The sequence below is a fragment of the Neodiprion lecontei genome, chromosome 4, assembly GCF_021901455.1.
Source record: "Neodiprion lecontei isolate iyNeoLeco1 chromosome 4, iyNeoLeco1.1, whole genome shotgun sequence".
NCBI classification, from domain to species: Eukaryota; Metazoa; Arthropoda; class Insecta; order Hymenoptera; family Diprionidae; genus Neodiprion; species Neodiprion lecontei.
The window spans coordinates 13,673,635-13,696,270 of record NC_060263.1 but is presented as its reverse complement, the minus strand read 5'-3'; the positions used below and the strand labels follow the sequence as shown (position 1 = coordinate 13,696,270).

Sequence of the window (22,636 nt, the reverse complement as noted above, 5' to 3'; positions counted from 1 at the left end):
CATTTCTCTGTTGACCAGCTCAATCGGTATTATTCTTCAGTGGCAAGTACTCATCCCAGCTGCTCCTTAGCTGAACCGTCTCACATTCTAGAAGTCCAACAGTCTAACGTTGATTATCAATTCCTCTTCTCAATCAAGTTTCCAAGGTACTTTCATCTCTTTATCTCAATTGGTGCAGGCGCGTGGGAAAAGCCCTGATTGTATCAAACTCGTCTACATCAGGGAATTGTTACCTGAATTGTCACCACCTATCACTGCCCTCTTCAACACCTCTTTACAAGCCAGCTCCTTTCCGACTATGTGGAAAACCGCGTACGTTGTCCCACTCAGCAATTCCTATCTATCCACCATTGAATCTGATACTTTCCCAATAGCTAATTTCTGTCATCTTGCCAAAGTCTTTGAAAGAGTGGTATCGATCCAAGTCACCGACTACCTTGAGAATGCCAATATCTCGGACCCAGCTCAGGCTGGCCTCCGCAAGCATCATACGCGGACAACTGTGCTTGAAGTGCCCGATGATGTCAGAAAAACCATTAATAACAGGTGCATTACTATTCTATTGCTTTTCGATTTCAGTAAGGCATTCGATAATATACACCATAGGTTACTCCTGTCCAAGCTCAAAGGTTATGGTTTTTCAAACAATGCGATCACATGGTTCCACTCGTGCTTAACTGGCAGAACGCAGGCAATGAAAGGTGTTTCAGGTGAGCCCTCCAATTTCCTAACCAACTTGTCTGGAGTGCCTCAAGGCTCTGTTCTCGGACCCCTACTTTTTCTCATATTCGTCAATGACATTGGCTCGGGATTGAGGCACGCCGGACATGTTCTTTTCGCAGCAGACTTGCAAATATATCTGCATGCCCCACCCAGCGGTATCCTTCAGGCAATTGCTAAAACTAATTGTGACGCTCAGGTCGTTGCTGATTGGGTCTTGAGAAATGACCTGAAATTGAATGTTGGAAGGACTATAGCAATAGTCTTGGCAAGTTTTTTGTACACTGAGCAACTAAAGCGCCAAAATCTTCTACCCATTCTCATTAATCAACAGCCTGTACGCTATGTTGACTAGGTTCGTAATTTAGAGGTCCACATAGCATCCGATCTTACGTGGAATCGGCATGTGGTACAAGTGGCTAAGAAAATTTATGCAACACTGCCCAGGCGCAAGCATCGCAGCGATGTTCCTTCGCCTCGTGTGAAAGCCATGATTGTCCGAGAATTAATTTTACCTCATATTGACTACTACAGCTTAGCATACCACGATACCACAAGTTATTTGAATCTCAAACTTCAGCGACTAGTCAATTGCGCAGTCAGATTCGTTTTCAACTTGAGAAGGGATGTGCATATTACATCTTATCAAACTAGATTACGGTAGCTGTCAGTTGTTGATCGTCGGCTATACTTTCTCGGCTCAGTCTTATATCAACTTATTGCAACGTCCTCGCCCTCATATTTGCGGTAAGTATGCCCTGAAGTGACCTCCGTCTTCTAGGTTCTGCAGATCGGGGCCCACCACTAGTCGTTTCTCCTGCCAGAACGGCTGTATATCAAAACTCTTTCGCCGTATCCGCGGTTTATTTCTGGAATAGTCTGCCGTTATCTATAAAAAATTCCCCGTATATTGATAGTTTTTTGATTATCTTTTAACAGCGGAGGCTAGCTCCCACACGAGAATCAGATCCAGGTTATAATTACAACTTTCATGTAAACTGTTCTTATTTTATCCACATTGTCCTTATTCTTATTATTATTCTGTGTATTATCCATTTATAGCATTCTTTGTTACATATTAAGTCATTTTCATTTGAATTTCCTTGTTATGTTGAAATGCATTTCCCAGTGGACTAGGCCCGTATGAATATCATACATTGCAATCATTTAGTGTTCAAGTCTATACGCTTTTACTCTACCCTAATTGTGAACCAATTTAATCACACCATTCTGTTACTACCTTATGCATGTATAATATTTGTATCCATGTATTCACTTCTTTTGTATTTCGGCTTGCCTCAAGGCCTTGTTAGTCTAATGCATAATAAACACACATATCTATCTATCTACCTATCTCTTTCTCTCTCTCTCCCCTTCTCTGGATGGTAATGCTTAACAGTTAACGGGTTCTGGGAGGCTCCGCGTTTTTGATAAAATTTTATCTAAACTGTAACTAAATTGTTATTAAAAGTATAACAGTGGGTAGAGCATGTTCATATGCCCTGATTTCGGTGTTACTGAAGTAGAACAGCAAGGCCGGTTCTGCGTCCAAACACCTTCTTTACCGACCGCGCCGCTCCGCGTAGCCCAGACTCAAACCCTTTTCCGCGATGACGTCACAGTCTGACGTACCGAAGGTCAAAACCGTGCAACCTTACCGACAGTTGTATCGATCGAGGGTCAAAATCGTGCTGTTTTACCGACAATCTTACCGACAGTTGTATCGATCAAGGGTCAAAATCGTGCTGTTTTACCGACAATCTTACCGACCGAAGGTCTGTAGTGCTCGCCTGTCTCACGATAGGACTGCTGATGTGTAACATGAACCACTCCGAATTCCTTTCCCACGGTAGGACTGCTGACGTGTAACGTCAACCACCTCACATTCCTTTCCCACCTTATCAACCACGTGATATTCCAAAATTAGTGGTTCCGAGAATTGTTTGTCTCAACGTCGCACCGAAATCCTTTGACCGCATGCCGCTCGCCGTCGAAACTTGTCGAACGCATTGTTTTGTCTAACCACCTTATCAACCACGTGACATTCCAAAATTAATGGTTCCGAGAATTAGTCGCGGTACAGAGCCTGCGGTGTCGGGTTACTATCGCTCTTGGAATGCCAAAAGGTGCGCGCGCATCCGTACAGCTGCCCTATAAAAAGGACGCTCATCACTGCAAATGATCATTACGTCACAACCTGTCAAGCATACGTGAGGAAAGAGCTCAAGATGGAATCCGCGAAGTGTTTGAGATTGATCGATATTATGGAATCGGCGTTCAAGATTTTATCGGAAAAATCGTCGCCGGCAGAAATTGCAAAATGGATTCGACTCGGAACCCAAAATATCAGGCTTTTGAACAAAATCTTACGCAACAACGCCTCAACGATCGGGGAGAAGACAAGAATTTTGACTACAATTGGAATTCTGAAATCGTTGACAGTCAAATTTCAACAATTGCAGAAAGTGGGTGACGGATTACGAAGCCGGCGAAGAAGCGATCGAGTACGGTGGGAAGATTTGGAATCAGCTTTCGAGAGTAGAATTCGAACTGGATCCATCGTCAATTTGAAGCATAAAGATGTGGAGAGATTTCTAGAAGATGCAAAGGTACTAGCTGTGACGAGACTGAAAAACGCTCTGAAGAAAGACAGGAGCTTGAAAGCCAACGTTATCCTGGCTTGTAAATTTGGACTTAGAAAAGTTGATCGCACGGTGGAAGAGATCAAATTTTTTAATACGAGAAATGAAATCATCCTCCAGACAACGGATATCAGCGAATGGTTCATCGAAAACGCGACGGAGCGTTTGTTGAAAAAGGTGGAAGATTTCCAGGAAAAGTATTCAGGCTGGTCGCTGACCGAAATAATCAATTTGACTGTGAATATCAACAAGTACGTGCCACTACGAGGCGGTGTCTTCACATACACACCACTACCCAAAGATATTCAAGATAAGAAGGCTGTCGTCAACATCCGTAACAGAGACGCGTATTGCTTCCTCTGGTCGGTCACCGCAGCTCTGTTCCCAGCCAACAACAAAAATCCCAATAAAATTACTTCGTATCCACATTTCAGCTCAGTGCCACGGTATGATGGTATAACGTTTCCTATGTCTCTAGACAAAAACACCATTTCAAAATTTGAGAAACTCAACAAACTTTCAATTAACGTCTACGGTATAGACCAAGGTGATCGGAAAAAAAAGTGAAATAGTACCGATTCACCTGAGTCAGAATGAGTCTGATAAACCTGTAATTCATCTTTTGGCGATAGAAACTGAAACCACTGACGATGACGATGATGATGAAATGGTAAATTATGAAAAAAATAGAATCTTTCATTTTACATGGATTCGAAATTTATCGCGGTTGACAAGTTCTCAAATTTCCAAACGCGCACATCAGACGTGGTTGTGCGATAGGTGTCTGTCTCATTTCAATTTCGAAAGATGTTTGTTGAAGCACCGAGCTGATTGCATGAATTTAAACAAAACCAAAGTTATTCTACCTACAGATGAGGAAAAAATACTGAAATTCAAAAATTTCAAGCACAAAGAAACCGTTCCATTCTGCATTTACGCGGATCTCGAATGTTTACTGCAACCCACACATAAAAGTTTTGGGGAAAATAGAATAATTTATCAGAAGCATCTTCCGTATAGTATAGCTTACTATCTGCATTGCGCGTTTGACGATTCGCTTTCAAAATTCAAAATTAATCGTGGAGAAACTTGCATCCAATGGTTTGTGAACGAGTTAAAGGAATTGGCACTTTCGTTAGAGGGATACTACAAGACTGTTGTACCGATGGAACCACTAAATTTCAATCAGATCAACGAATTTGATTTGTCGGCGGTCTGTCATATTTGTGAAAAACCGTTTACGCTCACAGACGTGAAACATCGGGATCACTGTCATTTCACAGGAAAGTACCGTGGTGCTGCTCACCGCAGCTGTAATCTAAATTACCAAAATTCGCACACCATCCCAGTGATATTCCACAATCTTTCGGGTTACGATTCGCATTTTCTGATCAAAGCCCTGGGTACGTCATTCGAAGGTACTGTTAAACTATTACCTGTCAACAAAGAAAAGTACATTTCCTTCACTAAATTCGTTAAGGGAACGGATGTAACGTTCCGTTTCATAGATTCGTACCGTTTCATGCCTAGCAGCCTCGATAAATTATCATCGTATCTGGACGATTACCGAAAAACAATAACACGTAAATTCTGCAGTAGCTTGAACAAATTTCGGTTATTGACTAGGAAAGGTGCCTTCCCGTACGAATACATAGACAGTTGGGAGAAGCTCGAGGAGAAACATTTACCAGCCAAAGAACAGTTTTATTCAAAATTGAACGACCGGAATATATCAGACGACGATTACGCGCATGCGTGCGACGTATGGCAAACTTTTAACGTCCAAACTTTGGGAGAGTATTCGGACTTGTATTTACAGATGGACGTGTTTTTACTGGCTGACGTTTTTCAAAATTTTCGACAGAATTGTTGGACGACGTACAAACTGGACCCGTTACATTACTACACAGCGCCCGGTCTGTCGTTTGATGCAATGTTAAAATGTACAGGCATCGAACTCGAGCTTCTCACCGACATAGACATGGTTATGTTTATCGAAAAAGGTATTCGTGGTGGTGTATCACAGTGTTCGAACAGATATGCAAAGGCCAACAACAGGTACATGGGAGAGAAATTCGATCCTGAGATCGAAGAATCTTATCTCATGTACTTTGACGTTAATAATTTGTACGGTGCAGCTATGAGCTTTGCTCTGCCATACAGTTCCTTCGAATGGGTATCAGACTTCAGACAATGCGACGTTCTTACCATCTCGGACGATGCAGAGTTTGGTTACGTGCTGGAGGTAGATTTGGAATATCCTGCGGAACTGCATGAAACTCATAAGGATTTACCATTGTGTCCGGAGCACTATGTACCTCCGATTTCGACCAATAAACAGCCAAAATTGACGCCCACGCTATTTTCCAAGAAAAACTACGTTGTTCACTACCGCGTTTTGAAACAATGTTTACAATTAGGTTTAAAATTACTCAAAATTCATAGAGTTCTCAAATTCAAGCAAACTCCGTAGCTGAAAAAATATATAGATTTAAATACCGATTTGCGAAAAAAATCTGACAACGAATTTGAGAAAAATTTTTACAAGCTAATGAACAACGCAGTTTTTGGCAAAACTATGGAAAACGTGCGAAAGTACAGAGATGTTCGATTGATCACCGAATGGGATGGACGGTACGGTGCGAGAGCTACCATAGCCAAGCCTAATTTTCACAGCTGCACCGTTTTCGACAAAGAGATGGTTATCGTCGAAATGAATAAGACGAAAGTCAAATTGAATAAACCATTGTATGCAGGTTTCTCCATCATGGATCTGGCTAAAACATACATCTATGATTTTCATTACAATTACATTAAACAGAAATTCGGCAACCAAGCAAAATTAATGTACACAGATACCGATAGCTTGATTTACAATTTTACCGTCCCCGACATATACGAACACATGAAGGAGGACTTGCACAAATTTGACACGTCGGATTATCCTCTTGACAACGCTTATGGAATGCCTCGAGCGAACAAAAAAGTTCTCGGTTTGATGAAAGACGAGAACAACGGGAAAATAATGTTGGAATTTGTAGGATTACGAGCTAAATTGTACGCATTCCGAGTCTTGGGAGATGAGAAAGACAGTAAACGTGCCAAAGGAGTCAAAGGATCAGCGTTAACAAAAATAACCTTTAACGATTATTTGGAATGTGTTCTGAACCGTGAAAATTTGTCTACAAATCAGCATTTGATCATGAGTCGAAAGCACGAGGTATACACCGTAGAACAGCAGAAAGTAGCACTGAGCTGGAATGACGACAAGCGGATCGTGTTTCAAAATACAACCGACACGCTTCCGTGGGGCTACAAGCCTAAGCTTTGTAATTTATAACTGTACCATGTCTGTCGATTGTCTAAAAAATAAAGACGCATACTTGTTGTGTATCGGATATAAAATAAAGAGGGACATACGTTTTTACAAAAAAAAAAAAATTCATTTATTCTGGGGGAACGTTATATAAGCGAAAAGTGAAAACTTCATCGCCAGTCTGAAGCTGTTCTTCTTGCAAATGAGAAGTGCTCTGGAACAACAACGTGAATTGAAGAAACGACTAGAACTGCTCCTCAAGAATATTGGAGAAGTAAAACATCTGCTGAAAATCAGATCTGACCTCAATCAACTCACAAGAGATTTCGAGCACATACAACTCGACCGTAACGATCATGGACTTTTCAAAAATTGAACGAAGTCGCTCGCCTGGAGACACTTCTGCCCTTGAAAAAGCTTTCGAACCTCGAAGTATACTTCGAATACCGGGTCAGTGGCGTTCGTCGGGTTAAAACGAAATTTGGAGACAAAATTGTTCTGGACTTGGATGACTCTTTCACGATTTTTCTGCCCAACCGACTGACCAAGGCCCTCCACGAAAATGAAGATTTGTTCCAGAAAGTGACGACAGCCAGTAAGGAGATACGGTTGTATCTACGCTATCTTGGCGGACCCAACGGTCAACTTGAATTCGTATACGTATAATCTGAGTATCGCATTCGAATATCCAATGTTCTGTGTAAGTCTTACGTTCAATAAACAAAAAGATTGAAATTATGAATATTTTTTCATTGTATACCTTTGATCCTACGTACGTTTTGTATCTAGAATTAAGTCTCAAAATCTAAGAAAATGTCCGAACACCACTAAGCAACGACGGAGGGTTTCGAGCTGCGTCATGTGAACTCTACGATGAGTATTTGGACGGGTTCAGACCGGAGTGCAAGGTCGGCCGATAGCCGCGGTACAGAGCCTGCGGTGTTGGGTTACTATCGCTCTAGGAATGCAAAACTCGGTTTGAGTACAGCTCGGTCAAGGATGGAGAGCAAGGTCGAATCTTACATAAGCTTCTGAAAAAAATTCTCTCTTAAGAGCTAAGGTGAAGGTATAAAATTATTTCATGAATATTCTTTAAAAAAAAAAAACAGTTTTATTACATCTGTCGCGAACAGAAATAATAAAATAATGTACAACTCCGTCATAACAAAATTTAATATGGAAGGTTTAGGTAATAAGCAGGGATGTTTTAAATATATCGTTCTGAGGAGGACCCCCATCACGGCTGAAACGTAAACACAAAAAAAAGTGTTTTGATGTTCACGACCTTCATATCCAAGAATAATATTATTCAACAATTCACCAAGGTCAAGAAAAATCATCTTCTTCACTATTCCAGAATTTCCGAATTCCCTGGCTTTTACGGGTCTCAAGATTTTTGAAGTTACAGCATTGTTCAGCTCTGCGGGATCTGCGACATTGCACAGTCTCTTGTTCCGTATATTACGCTTCGACTGCCATGACTTTGACGTTGATATAAGCTGAACTTTGTATAACTTTTTTGACTTGCATATATCATGTAAGACTGACGAGTCTGCATCGGATGCGTTGAGCTTATATATATAAGCCGATAGATCGCAAGAATTTGGAAACGGTGCGCACTGCGTTCTGCGCATATCGGAAAGAAAAATGACGTCAGAGATGCGGTGCGCACTGCGTTCTGCGCGTCTCGGAGTGAAAAAATGACGTCAGAGACGACTGGGTCCACCCTTTAGCCGACCCGCCATCCCTAAATTTTGACGACAAAAAAAAAAAAAAAATCGAAATCAAATTTGAAATTGGAGAAAAAAAAAAAAAAAAATTTTTTGAAAAAAAATTGGAGCACGCGGTACTTGACAGGCCCATGTTTATATTGCCATCATAACATTTATATGGCTCGACTTGTATTTTCTTGTGCGCGTTTTAAAAAGGCCTGCCAAGTACCGCGTGCTCCAATTTTTTTTCAACAAATTTTTTTTTTTTTTTTTCTCCAATTTCAAATTTGATTTCGATTTTTTTTTTTTTTTTGTCGTCAAAATTTAGGGATGGCGGGTCGGCTAAAGGGTGGACCCAGTCGTCTCTGACGTCATTTTTTCACTCCGAGACGCGCAGAACGCAGTGCGCACCGCATCTCTGACGTCATTTTTCTTTCCGATATGCGCAGAACGCAGTGCGCACCCTTTCCAAATTCTTGCGATCTATCGGCTTATATATATAAGCTCAACGCATCCGATGCAGACTCGTCAGTCTTACATGATATATGCAAGTCAAAAAAGTTATACAAAGTTCAGCTTATATCAACGTCAAAGTCATGGCAGTCGAAGCGTAATATACGGAACAAGAGACTGTGCAATGTCGCAGATCCCGCAGAGCTGAACAATGCTGTAACTTCAAAAATCTTGAGACCCGTAAAAGCCAGGGAATTCGGAAATTCTGGAATAGTGAAGAAGATGATTTTTCTTGACCTTGGTGAATTGTTGAATAATATTATTCTTGGATATGAAGGTCGTGAACATCAAAACACTTTTTTTTGTGTTTACGTTTCAGCCGTGATGGGGGTCCTCCTCAGAACGATATATTTAAAACATCCCTGCTTATTACCTAAACCTTCCATATTAAATTTTGTTATGACGGAGTTGTACATTATTTTATTATTTCTGTTCGCGACAGATGTAATAAAACTGTTTTTTTTTTTTAAAGAATATTCATGAAATAATTTTATACCTTCACCTTAGCTCTTAAGAGAGAATTTTTTTCAGAAGCTTATGTAAGATTCGACCTTGCTCTCCATCCTTGACCGAGCTGTACTCAAACCGAGTTTTGCATTCCTAGAGCGATAGTAACCCAACACCGCAGGCTCTGTACCGCGGCTATCGGCCGACCTTGCACTCCGGTCTGAACCCGTCCAAATACTCATCGTAGAGTTCACATGACGCAGCTCGAAACCCTCCGTCGTTGCTTAGTGGTGTTCGGACATTTTCTTAGATTTTGAGACTTAATTCTAGATACAAAACGTACGTAGGATCAAAGGTATACAATGAAAAAATATTCATAATTTCAATCTTTTTGTTTATTGAACGTAAGACTTACACAGAACATTGGATATTCGAATGCGATACTCAGATTATACGTATACGAATTCAAGTTGACCGTTGGGTCCGCCAAGATAGCGTAGATACAACCGTATCTCCTTACTGGCTGTCGTCACTTTCTGGAACAAATCTTCATTTTCGTGGAGGGCCTTGGTCAGTCGGTTGGGCAGAAAAATCGTGAAAGAGTCATCCAAGTCCAGAACAATTTTGTCTCCAAATTTCGTTTTAACCCGACGAACGCCACTGACCCGGTATTCGAAGTATACTTCGAGGTTCGAAAGCTTTTTCAAGGGCAGAAGTGTCTCCAGGCGAGCGACTTCGTTCAATTTTTGAAAAGTCCATGATCGTTACGGTCGAGTTGTATGTGCTCGAAATCTCTTGTGAGTTGATTGAGGTCAGATCTGATTTTCAGCAGATGTTTTACTTCTCCAATATTCTTGAGGAGCAGTTCTAGTCGTTTCTTCAATTCACGTTGTTGTTCCAGAGCACTTCTCATTTGCAAGAAGAACAGCTTCAGACTGGCGATGAAGTTTTCACTTTTCGCTTATATAACGTTCCCCCAGAATAAATGAATTTTTTTTTTTTTGTAAAAACGTATGTCCCTCTTTATTTTATATCCGATACACAACAAGTATGCGTCTTTATTTTTTAGACAATCGACAGACATGGTACAGTTATAAATTACAAAGCTTAGGCTTGTAGCCCCACGGAAGCGTGTCGGTTGTATTTTGAAACACGATCCGCTTGTCGTCATTCCAGCTCAGTGCTACTTTCTGCTGTTCTACGGTGTATACCTCGTGCTTTCGACTCATGATCAAATGCTGATTTGTAGACAAATTTTCACGGTTCAGAACACATTCCAAATAATCGTTAAAGGTTATTTTTGTTAACGCTGATCCTTTGACTCCTTTGGCACGTTTACTGTCTTTCTCATCTCCCAAGACTCGGAATGCGTACAATTTAGCTCGTAATCCTACAAATTCCAACATTATTTTCCCGTTGTTCTCGTCTTTCATCAAACCGAGAACTTTTTTGTTCGCTCGAGGCATTCCATAAGCGTTGTCAAGAGGATAATCCGACGTGTCAAATTTGTGCAAGTCCTCCTTCATGTGTTCGTATATGTCGGGGACGGTAAAATTGTAAATCAAGCTATCGGTATCTGTGTACATTAATTTTGCTTGGTTGCCGAATTTCTGTTTAATGTAATTGTAATGAAAATCATAGATGTATGTTTTAGCCAGATCCATGATGGAGAAACCTGCATACAATGGTTTATTCAATTTGACTTTCGTCTTATTCATTTCGACGATAACCATCTCTTTGTCGAAAACGGTGCAGCTGTGAAAATTAGGCTTGGCTATGGTAGCTCTCGCACCGTACCGTCCATCCCATTCGGTGATCAATCGAACATCTCTGTACTTTCGCACGTTTTCCATAGTTTTGCCAAAAACTGCGTTGTTCATTAGCTTGTAAAAATTTTTCTCAAATTCGTTGTCAGATTTTTTTCGCAAATCGGTATTTAAATCTATATATTTTTTCAGCTACGGAGTTTGCTTGAATTTGAGAACTCTATGAATTTTGAGTAATTTTAAACCTAATTGTAAACATTGTTTCAAAACGCGGTAGTGAACAACGTAGTTTTTCTTGGAAAATAGCGTGGGCGTCAATTTTGGCTGTTTATTGGTCGAAATCGGAGGTACATAGTGCTCCGGACACAATGGTAAATCCTTATGAGTTTCATGCAGTTCCGCAGGATATTCCAAATCTACCTCCAGCACGTAACCAAACTCTGCATCGTCCGAGATGGTAAGAACGTCGCATTGTCTGAAGTCTGATACCCATTCGAAGGAACTGTATGGCAGAGCAAAGCTCATAGCTGCACCGTACAAATTATTAACGTCAAAGTACATGAGATAAGATTCTTCGATCTCAGGATCGAATTTCTCTCCCATGTACCTGTTGTTGGCCTTTGCATATCTGTTCGAACACTGTGATACACCACCACGAATACCTTTTTCGATAAACATAACCATGTCTATGTCGGTGAGAAGCTCGAGTTCGATGCCTGTACATTTTAACATTGCATCAAACGACAGACCGGGCGCTGTGTAGTAATGTAACGGGTCCAGTTTGTACGTCGTCCAACAATTCTGTCGAAAATTTTGAAAAACGTCAGCCAGTAAAAACACGTCCATCTGTAAATACAAGTCCGAATACTCTCCCAAAGTTTGGACGTTAAAAGTTTGCCATACGTCGCACGCATGCGCGTAATCGTCGTCTGATATATTCCGGTCGTTCAATTTTGAATAAAACTGTTCTTTGGCTGGTAAATGTTTCTCCTCGAGCTTCTCCCAACTGTCTATGTATTCGTACGGGAAGGCACCTTTCCTAGTCAATAACCGAAATTTGTTCAAGCTACTGCAGAATTTACGTGTTATTGTTTTTCGGTAATCGTCCAGATACGATGATAATTTATCGAGGCTGCTAGGCATGAAACGGTACGAATCTATGAAACGGAACGTTACATCCGTTCCCTTAACGAATTTAGTGAAGGAAATGTACTTTTCTTTGTTGACAGGTAATAGTTTAACAGTACCTTCGAATGACGTACCCAGGGCTTTGATCAGAAAATGCGAATCGTAACCCGAAAGATTGTGGAATATCACTGGGATGGTGTGCGAATTTTGGTAATTTAGATTACAGCTGCGGTGAGCAGCACCACGGTACTTTCCTGTGAAATGACAGTGATCCCGATGTTTCACGTCTGTGAGCGTAAACGGTTTTTCACAAATATGACAGACCGCCGACAAATCAAATTCGTTGATCTGATTGAAATTTAGTGGTTCCATCGGTACAACAGTCTTGTAGTATCCCTCTAACGAAAGTGCCAATTCCTTTAACTCGTTCACAAACCATTGGATGCAAGTTTCTCCACGATTAATTTTGAATTTTGAAAGCGAATCGTCAAACGCGCAATGCAGATAGTAAGCTATACTATACGGAAGATGCTTCTGATAAATTATTCTATTTTCCCCAAAACTTTTATGTGTGGGTTGCAGTAAACATTCGAGATCCGCGTAAATGCAGAATGGAACGGTTTCTTTGTGCTTGAAATTTTTGAATTTCAGTATTTTTTCCTCATCTGTAGGTAGAATAACTTTGGTTTTGTTTAAATTCATGCAATCAGCTCGGTGCTTCAACAAACATCTTTCGAAATTGAAATGAGACAGACACCTATCGCACAACCACGTCTGATGTGCGCGTTTGGAAATTTGAGAACTTGTCAACCGCGATAAATTTCGAATCCATGTAAAATGAAAGATTCTATTTTTTTCATAATTTACCATTTCATCATCATCGTCATCGTCAGTGGTTTCAGTTTCTATCGCCAAAAGATGAATTACAGGTTTATCAGACTCATTCTGACTCAGGTGAATCGGTACTATTTCACTTTTTTTTCCGATCACCTTGGTCTATACCGTAGACGTTAATTGAAAGTTTGTTGAGTTTCTCAAATTTTGAAATGGTGTTTTTGTCTAGAGACATAGGAAACGTTATACCATCATACCGTGGCACTGAGCTGAAATGTGGATACGAAGTAATTTTATTGGGATTTTTGTTGTTGGCTGGGAACAGAGCTGCGGTGACCGACCAGAGGAAGCAATACGCGTCTCTGTTACGGATGTTGACGACAGCCTTCTTATCTTGAATATCTTTGGGTAGTGGTGTGTATGTGAAGACACCGCCTCGTAGTGGCACGTACTTGTTGATATTCACAGTCAAATTGATTATTTCGGTCAGCGACCAGCCTGAATACTTTTCCTGGAAATCTTCCACCTTTTTCAACAAACGCTCCGTCGCGTTTTCGATGAACCATTCGCTGATATCCGTTGTCTGGAGGATGATTTCATTTCTCGTATTAAAAAATTTGATCTCTTCCACCGTGCGATCAACTTTTCTAAGTCCAAATTTACAAGCCAGGATAACGTTGGCTTTCAAGCTCCTGTCTTTCTTCAGAGCGTTTTTCAGTCTCGTCACAGCTAGTACCTTTGCATCTTCTAGAAATCTCTCCACATCTTTATGCTTCAAATTGACGATGGATCCAGTTCGAATTCTACTCTCGAAAGCTGATTCCAAATCTTCCCACCGTACTCGATCGCTTCTTCGCCGGCTTCGTAATCCGTCACCCACTTTCTGCAATTGTTGAAATTTGACTGTCAACGATTTCAGAATTCCAATTGTAGTCAAAATTCTTGTCTTCTCCCCGATCGTTGAGGCGTTGTTGCGTAAGATTTTGTTCAAAAGCCTGATATTTTGGGTTCCGAGTCGAATCCATTTTGCAATTTCTGCCGGCGACGATTTTTCCGATAAAATCTTGAACGCCGATTCCATAATATCGATCAATCTCAAACACTTCGCGGATTCCATCTTGAGCTCTTTCCTCACGTATGCTTGACAGGTTGTGACGTAATGATCATTTGCAGTGATGAGCGTCCTTTTTATAGGGCAGCTGTACGGATGCGCGCGCACCTTTTGGCATTCCAAGAGCGATAGTAACCCGACACCGCAGGCTCTGTACCGCGACTAATTCTCGGAACCATTAATTTTGGAATGTCACGTGGTTGATAAGGTGGTTAGACAAAACAATGCGTTCGACAAGTTTCGACGGCGAGCGGCATGCGGTCAAAGGATTTCGGTGCGACGTTGAGACAAACAATTCTCGGAACCACTAATTTTGGAATATCACGTGGTTGATAAGGTGGGAAAGGAATGTGAGGTGGTTGACGTTACACGTCAGCAGTCCTACCGTGGGAAAGGAATTCGGAGTGGTTCATGTTACACATCAGCAGTCCTATCGTGAGACAGGCGAGCACTACAGACCTTCGGTCGGTAAGATTGTCGGTAAAACAGCACGATTTTGACCCTTGATCGATACAACTGTCGGTAAGATTGTCGGTAAAACAGCACGATTTTGACCCTCGATCGATACAACTGTCGGTAAGGTTGCACGGTTTTGACCTTCGGTACGTCAGACTGTGACGTCATCGCGGAAAAGGGTTTGAGTCTGGGCTACGCGGAGCGGCGCGGTCGGTAAAGAAGGTGTTTGGACGCAGAACCGGCCTTGCTGTTCTACTTACTGACTGCCCTGTGTGGATATTCCTTGCGATTATTCTTTCGTCACTTCCCGGCATCACGGCAAACTGTAAGACTATTACTGCGCCATTCGTCAACGCATCTTGATAGATTTACGCGTGTGTTATCTGTCACGAGTTTTCATGCTTGTATGTATTCGTATTCTGTTGGTTTCCTGTTTCAACCGTTCTAGCTTTGAACGTACTGTTACAAAGGGTGAAATCACCCGTTTAGCCCCCTGTTTAATGATCTAGTAGTTATCATAGATAAAAGACGTATATAAACCTCTTATGTCTTTCAAAAGAATAAGGTTGCTGCGTCAACCAACATTATTGTAAAAACAGTCTTGTTTCAGACTTTAAACGAGAAACACATATCACGCAACTGAAGCTTTTTTACAACATTTTATTCACGCTCTTTTGACTTGACTTGATAATTAAACTCGCGGATCCATATTTTTTTCCGTAACGTCAAAGAACGTTACAATACGTTTAAGTGCTACTTCAATTACAGCTTAGCTCTGACTCATAGTGTGAGTGGATATTGTGTGTGAGAATAATAGATGGCCTACTATAATCCCATGATGCTCCTACTACCTATGAGCTTCCCTGTGTATGCTGCCTGACTGCTGTGATCTCTTGCTTCATCTATATGACGTCTATTGAAAATATTATGCCAGTAACGAAGTGTATGAGTTGTCAGCTTGGAATTGTTTACGATTCGAGTGTTTGTAATGAATGCTGGATATTTCATCATCGTAGTTGCATGAAGCAATACCTGATGCGAAAATCACCTGACAGTTGATGCTTGAAATTGTTAGATGACACCCCGTATGGCACTGTCATTTGACTCAACGTGGACTTAATTATGGATTCGCGCAGCCTGGGCAGTCCTTAATGCTTTCGTGTGAGCTCACTCTGGTTAGAGCACTCATACTGTCTTATTTTGACTACGTTTAGGACTATATGGTTGACTTTCAGAGGAGCTTGTAACGAAGTTCGGTAGAAGTATGAATGCTGACATACGCTTATAGGATAGAGTATCTAACTCTCTCTTTACTCGCGTCTATTTCACGTATTGGCGAACCATCCTATCTCGTGATGTATAGGTCCAAGTTCAGATCCCAAGATCGGCCTGGTACGAAGCGCGCCCCGTTTCTTGATCTCTTAATTCCTAAAGCAAGCCTTAATTATTTAAGAGACTCGTTTTTCATATCTGTTTGCGGTCTGCGTCAGAAAATTGTACCAGCGACCTTGCTTTAAGCAGCATCTGTACGAGCACCTGTTCGATAAGCTCGAGCGTGAAAAAGGTTAATAAGTCATATGCGTAACAAAGATATCAAACCCCCTTACAGGTCAACTATCATTCATTTCTTTTTTGTTACTCTTCTTCTTGTTTTTCTATTTCTGTTTTGTTTTCCTTATATGTTATTAATTAAATTACTTTCAGTACTATTATTAATACTATTCATCTTATGCCTTTGTACAACGCAATATAATAAGTGTAGAATATATCTACTAGCATATGTAAATAATCACCTTGATGTATATTTTTCGTATAAAGCGTAGGCTATACGGGAACTTTAGTCCTGAGACTCCTATATTCTTAGCTTTTATTAAATAAACTCTGAACTCTGAACTCTCTCTCTCTCTTTCTCCATGTGAGAGTGGTTGTGTTCACCCCAGGTGCGAGGTTATCGTGTGTTTTTTGACGCTTTTATTAGGTTTTGTCCTGTAAGGAGTTCTCTTCGGAGTATCATTGTACCTTTTGCTGCTTTGACCACAATTTATTCCTAATAGCTCTGATGTGTGTGTTTCAATTATTATTTTGAGATGCTATTCTGTAACTGCCAAATGCTTTAAGTGACTCAGTTGAGTTTTTGGCCGCTAGAGCGTTTGCCATTTGTGATGGTCGTGTGAGCTAGTCTTTTTTTTGTTTGTTGGCACATTACGTATAAACATAGTACTGTTGGTGTGATGGTGTTCATATTGTTATTACCTCAGCTGCTCTAATAATATCCAACTCGCCTAAATATCTACCTATACTCATTTTACTATTACGTAACGTTGTGGTCTTGGCAGCGGCTTTTTGTTGGAATCAAACATTGGCTGTCAGGGTGTTTATGCAAAGTTTTTTGTACGAACTATGTTAAAAAAGCATCTGGGTTTTTGATCAGAACTTACACCCGGTGCATTTCAGTTTACGTGTACTGTTTGCAGCCCTTGTTCACCAGGGCAGGCTATGTAGGAGTCAGGTACTTCAGCTACCTCAGTTACCTCGGTTACCAATCTGTCCGGTTTCGGTGTACATCAAGGACTGGGTAGAGAACGTGTTTTTGGCGGTCCGCCTGTTTCAATTGTCTCACTAGCTAATAAATACCATTCAATTTTAGAAGCGGAAAAAGTATCCTCGAAAGACTTGAGGATTTCAACGATGTTGAAAAGATGCTTGCTTACTCTGAACAAAAGCTTGATGGTGTTGCTTTAGTTACATTGCAGCTGCTATCAAAGATTGACGAGCGGACACGTTCTAATGCTGCGTTGGGTGCCCGCTATCAAACTCTTGAAGAACGCGCTGAGGTGGTTAAGAGCATGCTATCAGGCTTGACTGAATGCTTGCTAACATCGCTTTAAATATGTTTGGGGCGGCCGGGAGGGGTACTGTATATGTATATTAAGGAGAGTAAAGGAGCGAGGCCATTGCGTATACGTACTCTTGTGGATCTGTCTGATACTCAGCTCCTTGCTCCTTTGTGACACGCGCAACTGAATCGAGATTTGTATAATCAGAGTTGCAGTCCTGCCTCAGCATTGGAGCCCACATCTGCGCCTAGCGTTGTTGGTTTCTTGCTGTCAGTATCAAGAACGCTATCTGTTACTCTAGCTACTTGACTCAATGCATTTGTTCGAGACTCTGACTGCTTAACGATCTGTCATGCGAATGTTCAATCGCTTGTTCCACATTTTGATGAATTTCTCTGTTACTTTTCTGACAATTTTACCATGCTGTAGCAGTCTCTGAATATTTCCTTCATGATGGTGTTCCTGATGAAGTTGTTGGAATTTAAGATTATATCCTTTTCGGAATAATAGATTTGGAAAGGCCGGAAGTAAGGTTGTGGTATATGTGATTAAAAGTGTAAGTGCGCGGTTAATTTTACCCACGCCTAATCTCTATTGCCATAAGCCTGAATATCTAATTCTGGAGATTATCGTACCGAAAGCTTCTGAACTTAGCTTTGCGGTCATCTATCGGCCCCCAAAAATTTATTTTTTCATCAGAGTTTGAGGATGCTTCTATGAAACTAGCTCAGGCGTACAAGAATCTTTTCATTGTAGGAGATTTAAACGCTCACCTTAACTCTGACTCGTTTGACTCCCGTCAACTCTTGAGTATTTTTCATTCTGATGGCCTTCATGTTCTCCCGTATGGTGCGACTCATTACACTACGCACTCACATACCTGGTTAAACCTTTGTGTTGCTGACGATATCGCCAAAGTTCTAGCCAAAGGGCAATCTGGTACCCCCTTTCTATCAGGTTATGAGCTTTTTCATATTGAATTCTTGTGGTTGATAACAACTCTCATATTTCCTCACCACGACTATTGTTCAGTAGTCTGTAATAACCTAACCGGTGTACTCGATATTAGGCTTCAACGACTTATTAACACCTGTATTAGATTTGTCTCAGGTGTTACGAGGAATGAGCACGTTACAGGATATCGTCTTAAGGTAGGTTGGCTAAATCAGCGAAATAGGATGTTATTCTTAACCGGCTTTTATCTTTTTACTATTTTACGCTCTGGTAGACCATATCGTATCTGGATGATATGTTTCAACCAGCTGAGGTGCGGTCGCAACGTATTATTGCTAATCTGGGGACTACTGTTAGGCTTTGGATTCTTCTTTGCCGTACTGTTTTAGTTTTCAAAAGTCCTTTATAGTTACAACCTGCTACTTATGGAATTCGCTTTCATCGGGTATTGTTGACAATGACAGGTTCAACTTGACATTCAACGCGAAGCTTTTCACGTATTACTTAAATCTAGAACAGCAAAGATTTAATTTTCTACAGTAGTTGTATACCTTCATGTTATTATATTTATCGTATTTATTGCTCCTACTTTATGCGTTCCCTCTGCTATCTCAAGAGATGATTTTGGCCCTGGTTACGTTCGTTTATTTATTTACTTAATTGATCTTATTGTTACTTTGACCTACTTTTTTCTATCTCGACTTGGTTTTGTCTATTTAATTTTTCACTTCTCCATTTATTTTCCAACTTGTTCTTTTGTTTATGTGTTTATTAATTTTATTTTCATTTATTGCTCATTTTTGTTTCACCTTATTTAATTTTGTCAATTTTCATAATATCTTTATATTCTTTTTAACTTGAGTTTCAATTTTTGTTGTTGATATTGTTAAATTGTACTCCTGTTCACATTCAGTTCAATCATTTTCCTCTGCCTTAACTGATCTTATTGTTACTTTTATCTATTCTCTTTCTATGTTCACTTTTTTTTACTTATTTGCGTCCATCTATCCATCCATTAACCCATCTATGCATCAGTATATTCATTCAATTATTAATCTATTTATGTTCCAAGTTTTTTGTTATTTTCTTATTAATGTATTTTATCTGTATTTACTGCTTCATTTATCCCTCACCCCGTTTTATGCCCCGCCCCCCCTCCCAAACCGATGCAATCTAGTTTGGCTCGGGCAGCCTCATCAAAAGGCTTTCCTCCGACATTGCACCTGACATCTTCCTGAACAACACTCTTGTGCATGTCACTGAAACGTTGAAGATCCTGGATGTTACACTTGACTCGACGTTAAGTTTTAGAACTGAATGCAGGACAATCACAAAAAAGTGTACAGCTTCCCTCTATCGTGTTTGCCGATGCCGGCGGTCCTTAACGCTTTCGTGTAAGCTCACTCTGGTTAAAGCATTCATACTGCCTTATTTTGACTACAGTGCAGGATTATATTGTAACGAAGCTCGGTAGAAGTATGAACGCTGCCATACGGTTTGTGATGGGCGTCCGTAAAAGCAATCACATTTCCATTTCGTACATGAAGCTGAACCTCCTGCCCTACGTTTATAGGATAGAGTATCTAACTTTCTCCCTCCTCGCGTCGGACTTACGGGTGGGCCTACTATCCTATCTCGTGAGTAGGTCTAAGATCAGGGCCCCTGATCGGCCTCGTATGAAGCGCGGCTCGTGTCTTGATCTTATTCCTAAGGCTAGTCTTAATTATTTAAGAGACTCCTTTTGTATCGGAAGCGCTGAAATGTGGAATAAGCTTCAGGACTGTGTCAGAGTACCAGCAAACCAGTTTTAAGCAGCATTTGTACAATCACCTGTTCGATAGGCTCAAGCGTGAGAAAGGGTAATAAGTCACGCGCGTAGCAAAGATGTTAAGCCCCTTTTCTGCAGTAGCTATTAGTTCTCTCTCTCTCTCTCTCTCTCTCTCTCTCTCTCTCTCTCTCTCTCTCTCTCTCTCTCTCTCTCTCTCTCTCTCTCTCTCTCTCTCTCTCTCTCTCTCTCCCTCTCCCTCTCCCTCTCCCTCTCCCTCTCCCTCTCCCTCTCCCTCTTCCTCTTCCTCTCCCTCTCCCTCTTCCTCTTCCTCTCCCTCTCCCTCTTCCTCTCCCTCTCCCTCTCCCTCTCCCTCGCCCTCTCCCTCTCCCTCTCCATCTCCCTCTCCCTCTCTCTCTTATTCTCCCTCTCCCTCTCCCTCTCCCTCTTCTTCTCCCTCTCCCTCTCTTTTTCTCTCTTTCTCACACGGCTCGGTGCACAGACTGCGCAATCTGTCTCTATAAATCCACAAAAATAGTTTGCTAATTATGTTACCTTCCAGTTAGAGGTTTGGTTTGATGGAAGTGCCGATATCCATTCATCAATCGTACTCTTGATATAAGAGGCGTTGCTAGTACTGGTCAGGATTTGAATAAACTCAATGTTGACTGGCGCAATACCTTTATTTGTATCATTGCCATAATACGCCATTAGGTTTTCAACGTTTTCAAAACCTTCCGCTACCACGAATCTAGTAGTGCAAAAAAGTAAAATGTCAGATTTGAAGAGACATATTTTCAGTAGAATAAAAAATATAATATTGATGAAAACGGGAAAATGTTTCACGTGCTTTGTGATGTTGTCGTTACGTAACACCCACGTATCTATGCGTTCTCGGAATTTAGAGAGCAGGCCGACGTTATCAGCAAGACCAAAGGTATAGATTAAAGAACCTATGGGATTATCAGTCAGATCTTCGTCCTCGAGCAAGTAAGGGACCCCATTTATGTAGAAACCATCTACTCCTTTATCTAACCAGAAATCAAGAATGTCCTGTAACACAAAATTTCATCATTTAAACTTGCCAGTTGAGATATGTTTCAAATTACTTGAAAACTCATGGCTCTCAACAGCGCCGTGCCTAGCTCTTGGGGTGCCTGGGGCAGGCTGACGAAAACCGCCTTTTTCAATACAAATATACGTATATATCAGGAATTCCACGTGGACGAAACTAGCGTCTGACCCTCATCACATTGAATTTTTGCTGCAAATGTCTCCACTCTGAAACACGAACCTCTATTCCTTTAGATTTTTTATTCGACTGGTTGATTTTTTATATATATTTAGAGTGATTTTGACAAAGACCTTCAAAAAATTGTCTAAAACTGTATTTTCTTTTCCAAATATTTCAAAACCGCGCCCATGATGTGCCGATTGTCTTTTTTTTTTTATTTTTTCTTCAGCACTTTTTATTTCATTGATCGACTAGAAGATTGTTTAAACGGTTTGAAATTTACCGAAAAACGCTCAAAACTTCCATTTCTCACATAGAATATTTCTAGACGAGTTCTAATGTGGAGCGATTTTATTCTAGTTTTTTTTGGTACATTTAATTTTTTTTTCATCAACTTCATACTGAAACCGGTCTAGAAATGTTCTAAGCGAAAAATAGAAGTATCGAAAATTCCAGGGAATTTTCAACAGCATAAAATGTACTTGAAATTTTTTTTTTCAATTGGCATATCTTAGACCCAATCTTAGCATACTTTGAAAAAAAAAAATCGGGAATTTTGAAAAAGGCCCTGTTCAAAATCACTCAACATTTATGAATAATTAACCAGTTGAAAAAAAATTCGGAATAACGTTTCAGAATTGACTATCAAGTCTCACCTGTTGTAGAAATTTAGGGTGTGAACCACCCCACACCAAGTAAGTGACTCATATTACAGTACTGCTTCATTTCATTGTATATAATTTATAACATTTCACAATTTCATAAAAATCGATCAATTCCAACTTCAAAATGTATTTTATTGTTAATGTATTTTCAAAGTTTATTATAGATGCCAAATTTTATGATTTTCTGAAAAAAAAAATTCACCCAAATACCGTCTTCGCGGCACGGTGCCTGGGGCGGCTACTCCTTTACCCCACCCCTAGGCACGGCACTGGCTCTGAAAACCAGTTTTACAAAAAGCATTGGATGTATCAATTATACTAGAATTAGTCTTCACTTTAGTGCAGGTGAGGAGACCGTTAAATAGAAATGCGAATTGACTGCACAGGTTCTACACTGTGTAGTACGGGTATACTAGCACAAAACGGTAATAAAATTTCGTGAAGGGTAACCGACAAGAGAGGCATCATAGTTTCATGCGAGACTGCGGAACGGGGCGATTTGTTTTCAAATTCCTAGCACGTCAAGCAGCACCTGA

At 40.6% G+C, this 22,636-nt stretch overlaps 1 protein-coding gene across 1 annotated transcript in view; it reads right to left on the bottom strand.

Annotated features, from left to right (window-relative positions):
* The window catches only part of LOC107223750 (maltase 1-like), a 157,900-nt gene that overhangs the window by 40,809 nt on the left and 94,455 nt on the right, over window positions 1–22,636 (bottom strand). The window contains exons 5-6 of the mRNA XM_046736813.1: window positions 21,052–21,254; window positions 20,757–20,952 (exon numbers count right to left, since the gene is read on the bottom strand). Coding sequence (XP_046592769.1) covers window positions 20,757–20,952; window positions 21,052–21,254 — 399 coding nt within the window. The remainder of the gene's footprint in view (window positions 1–20,756; window positions 20,953–21,051; window positions 21,255–22,636) is intronic.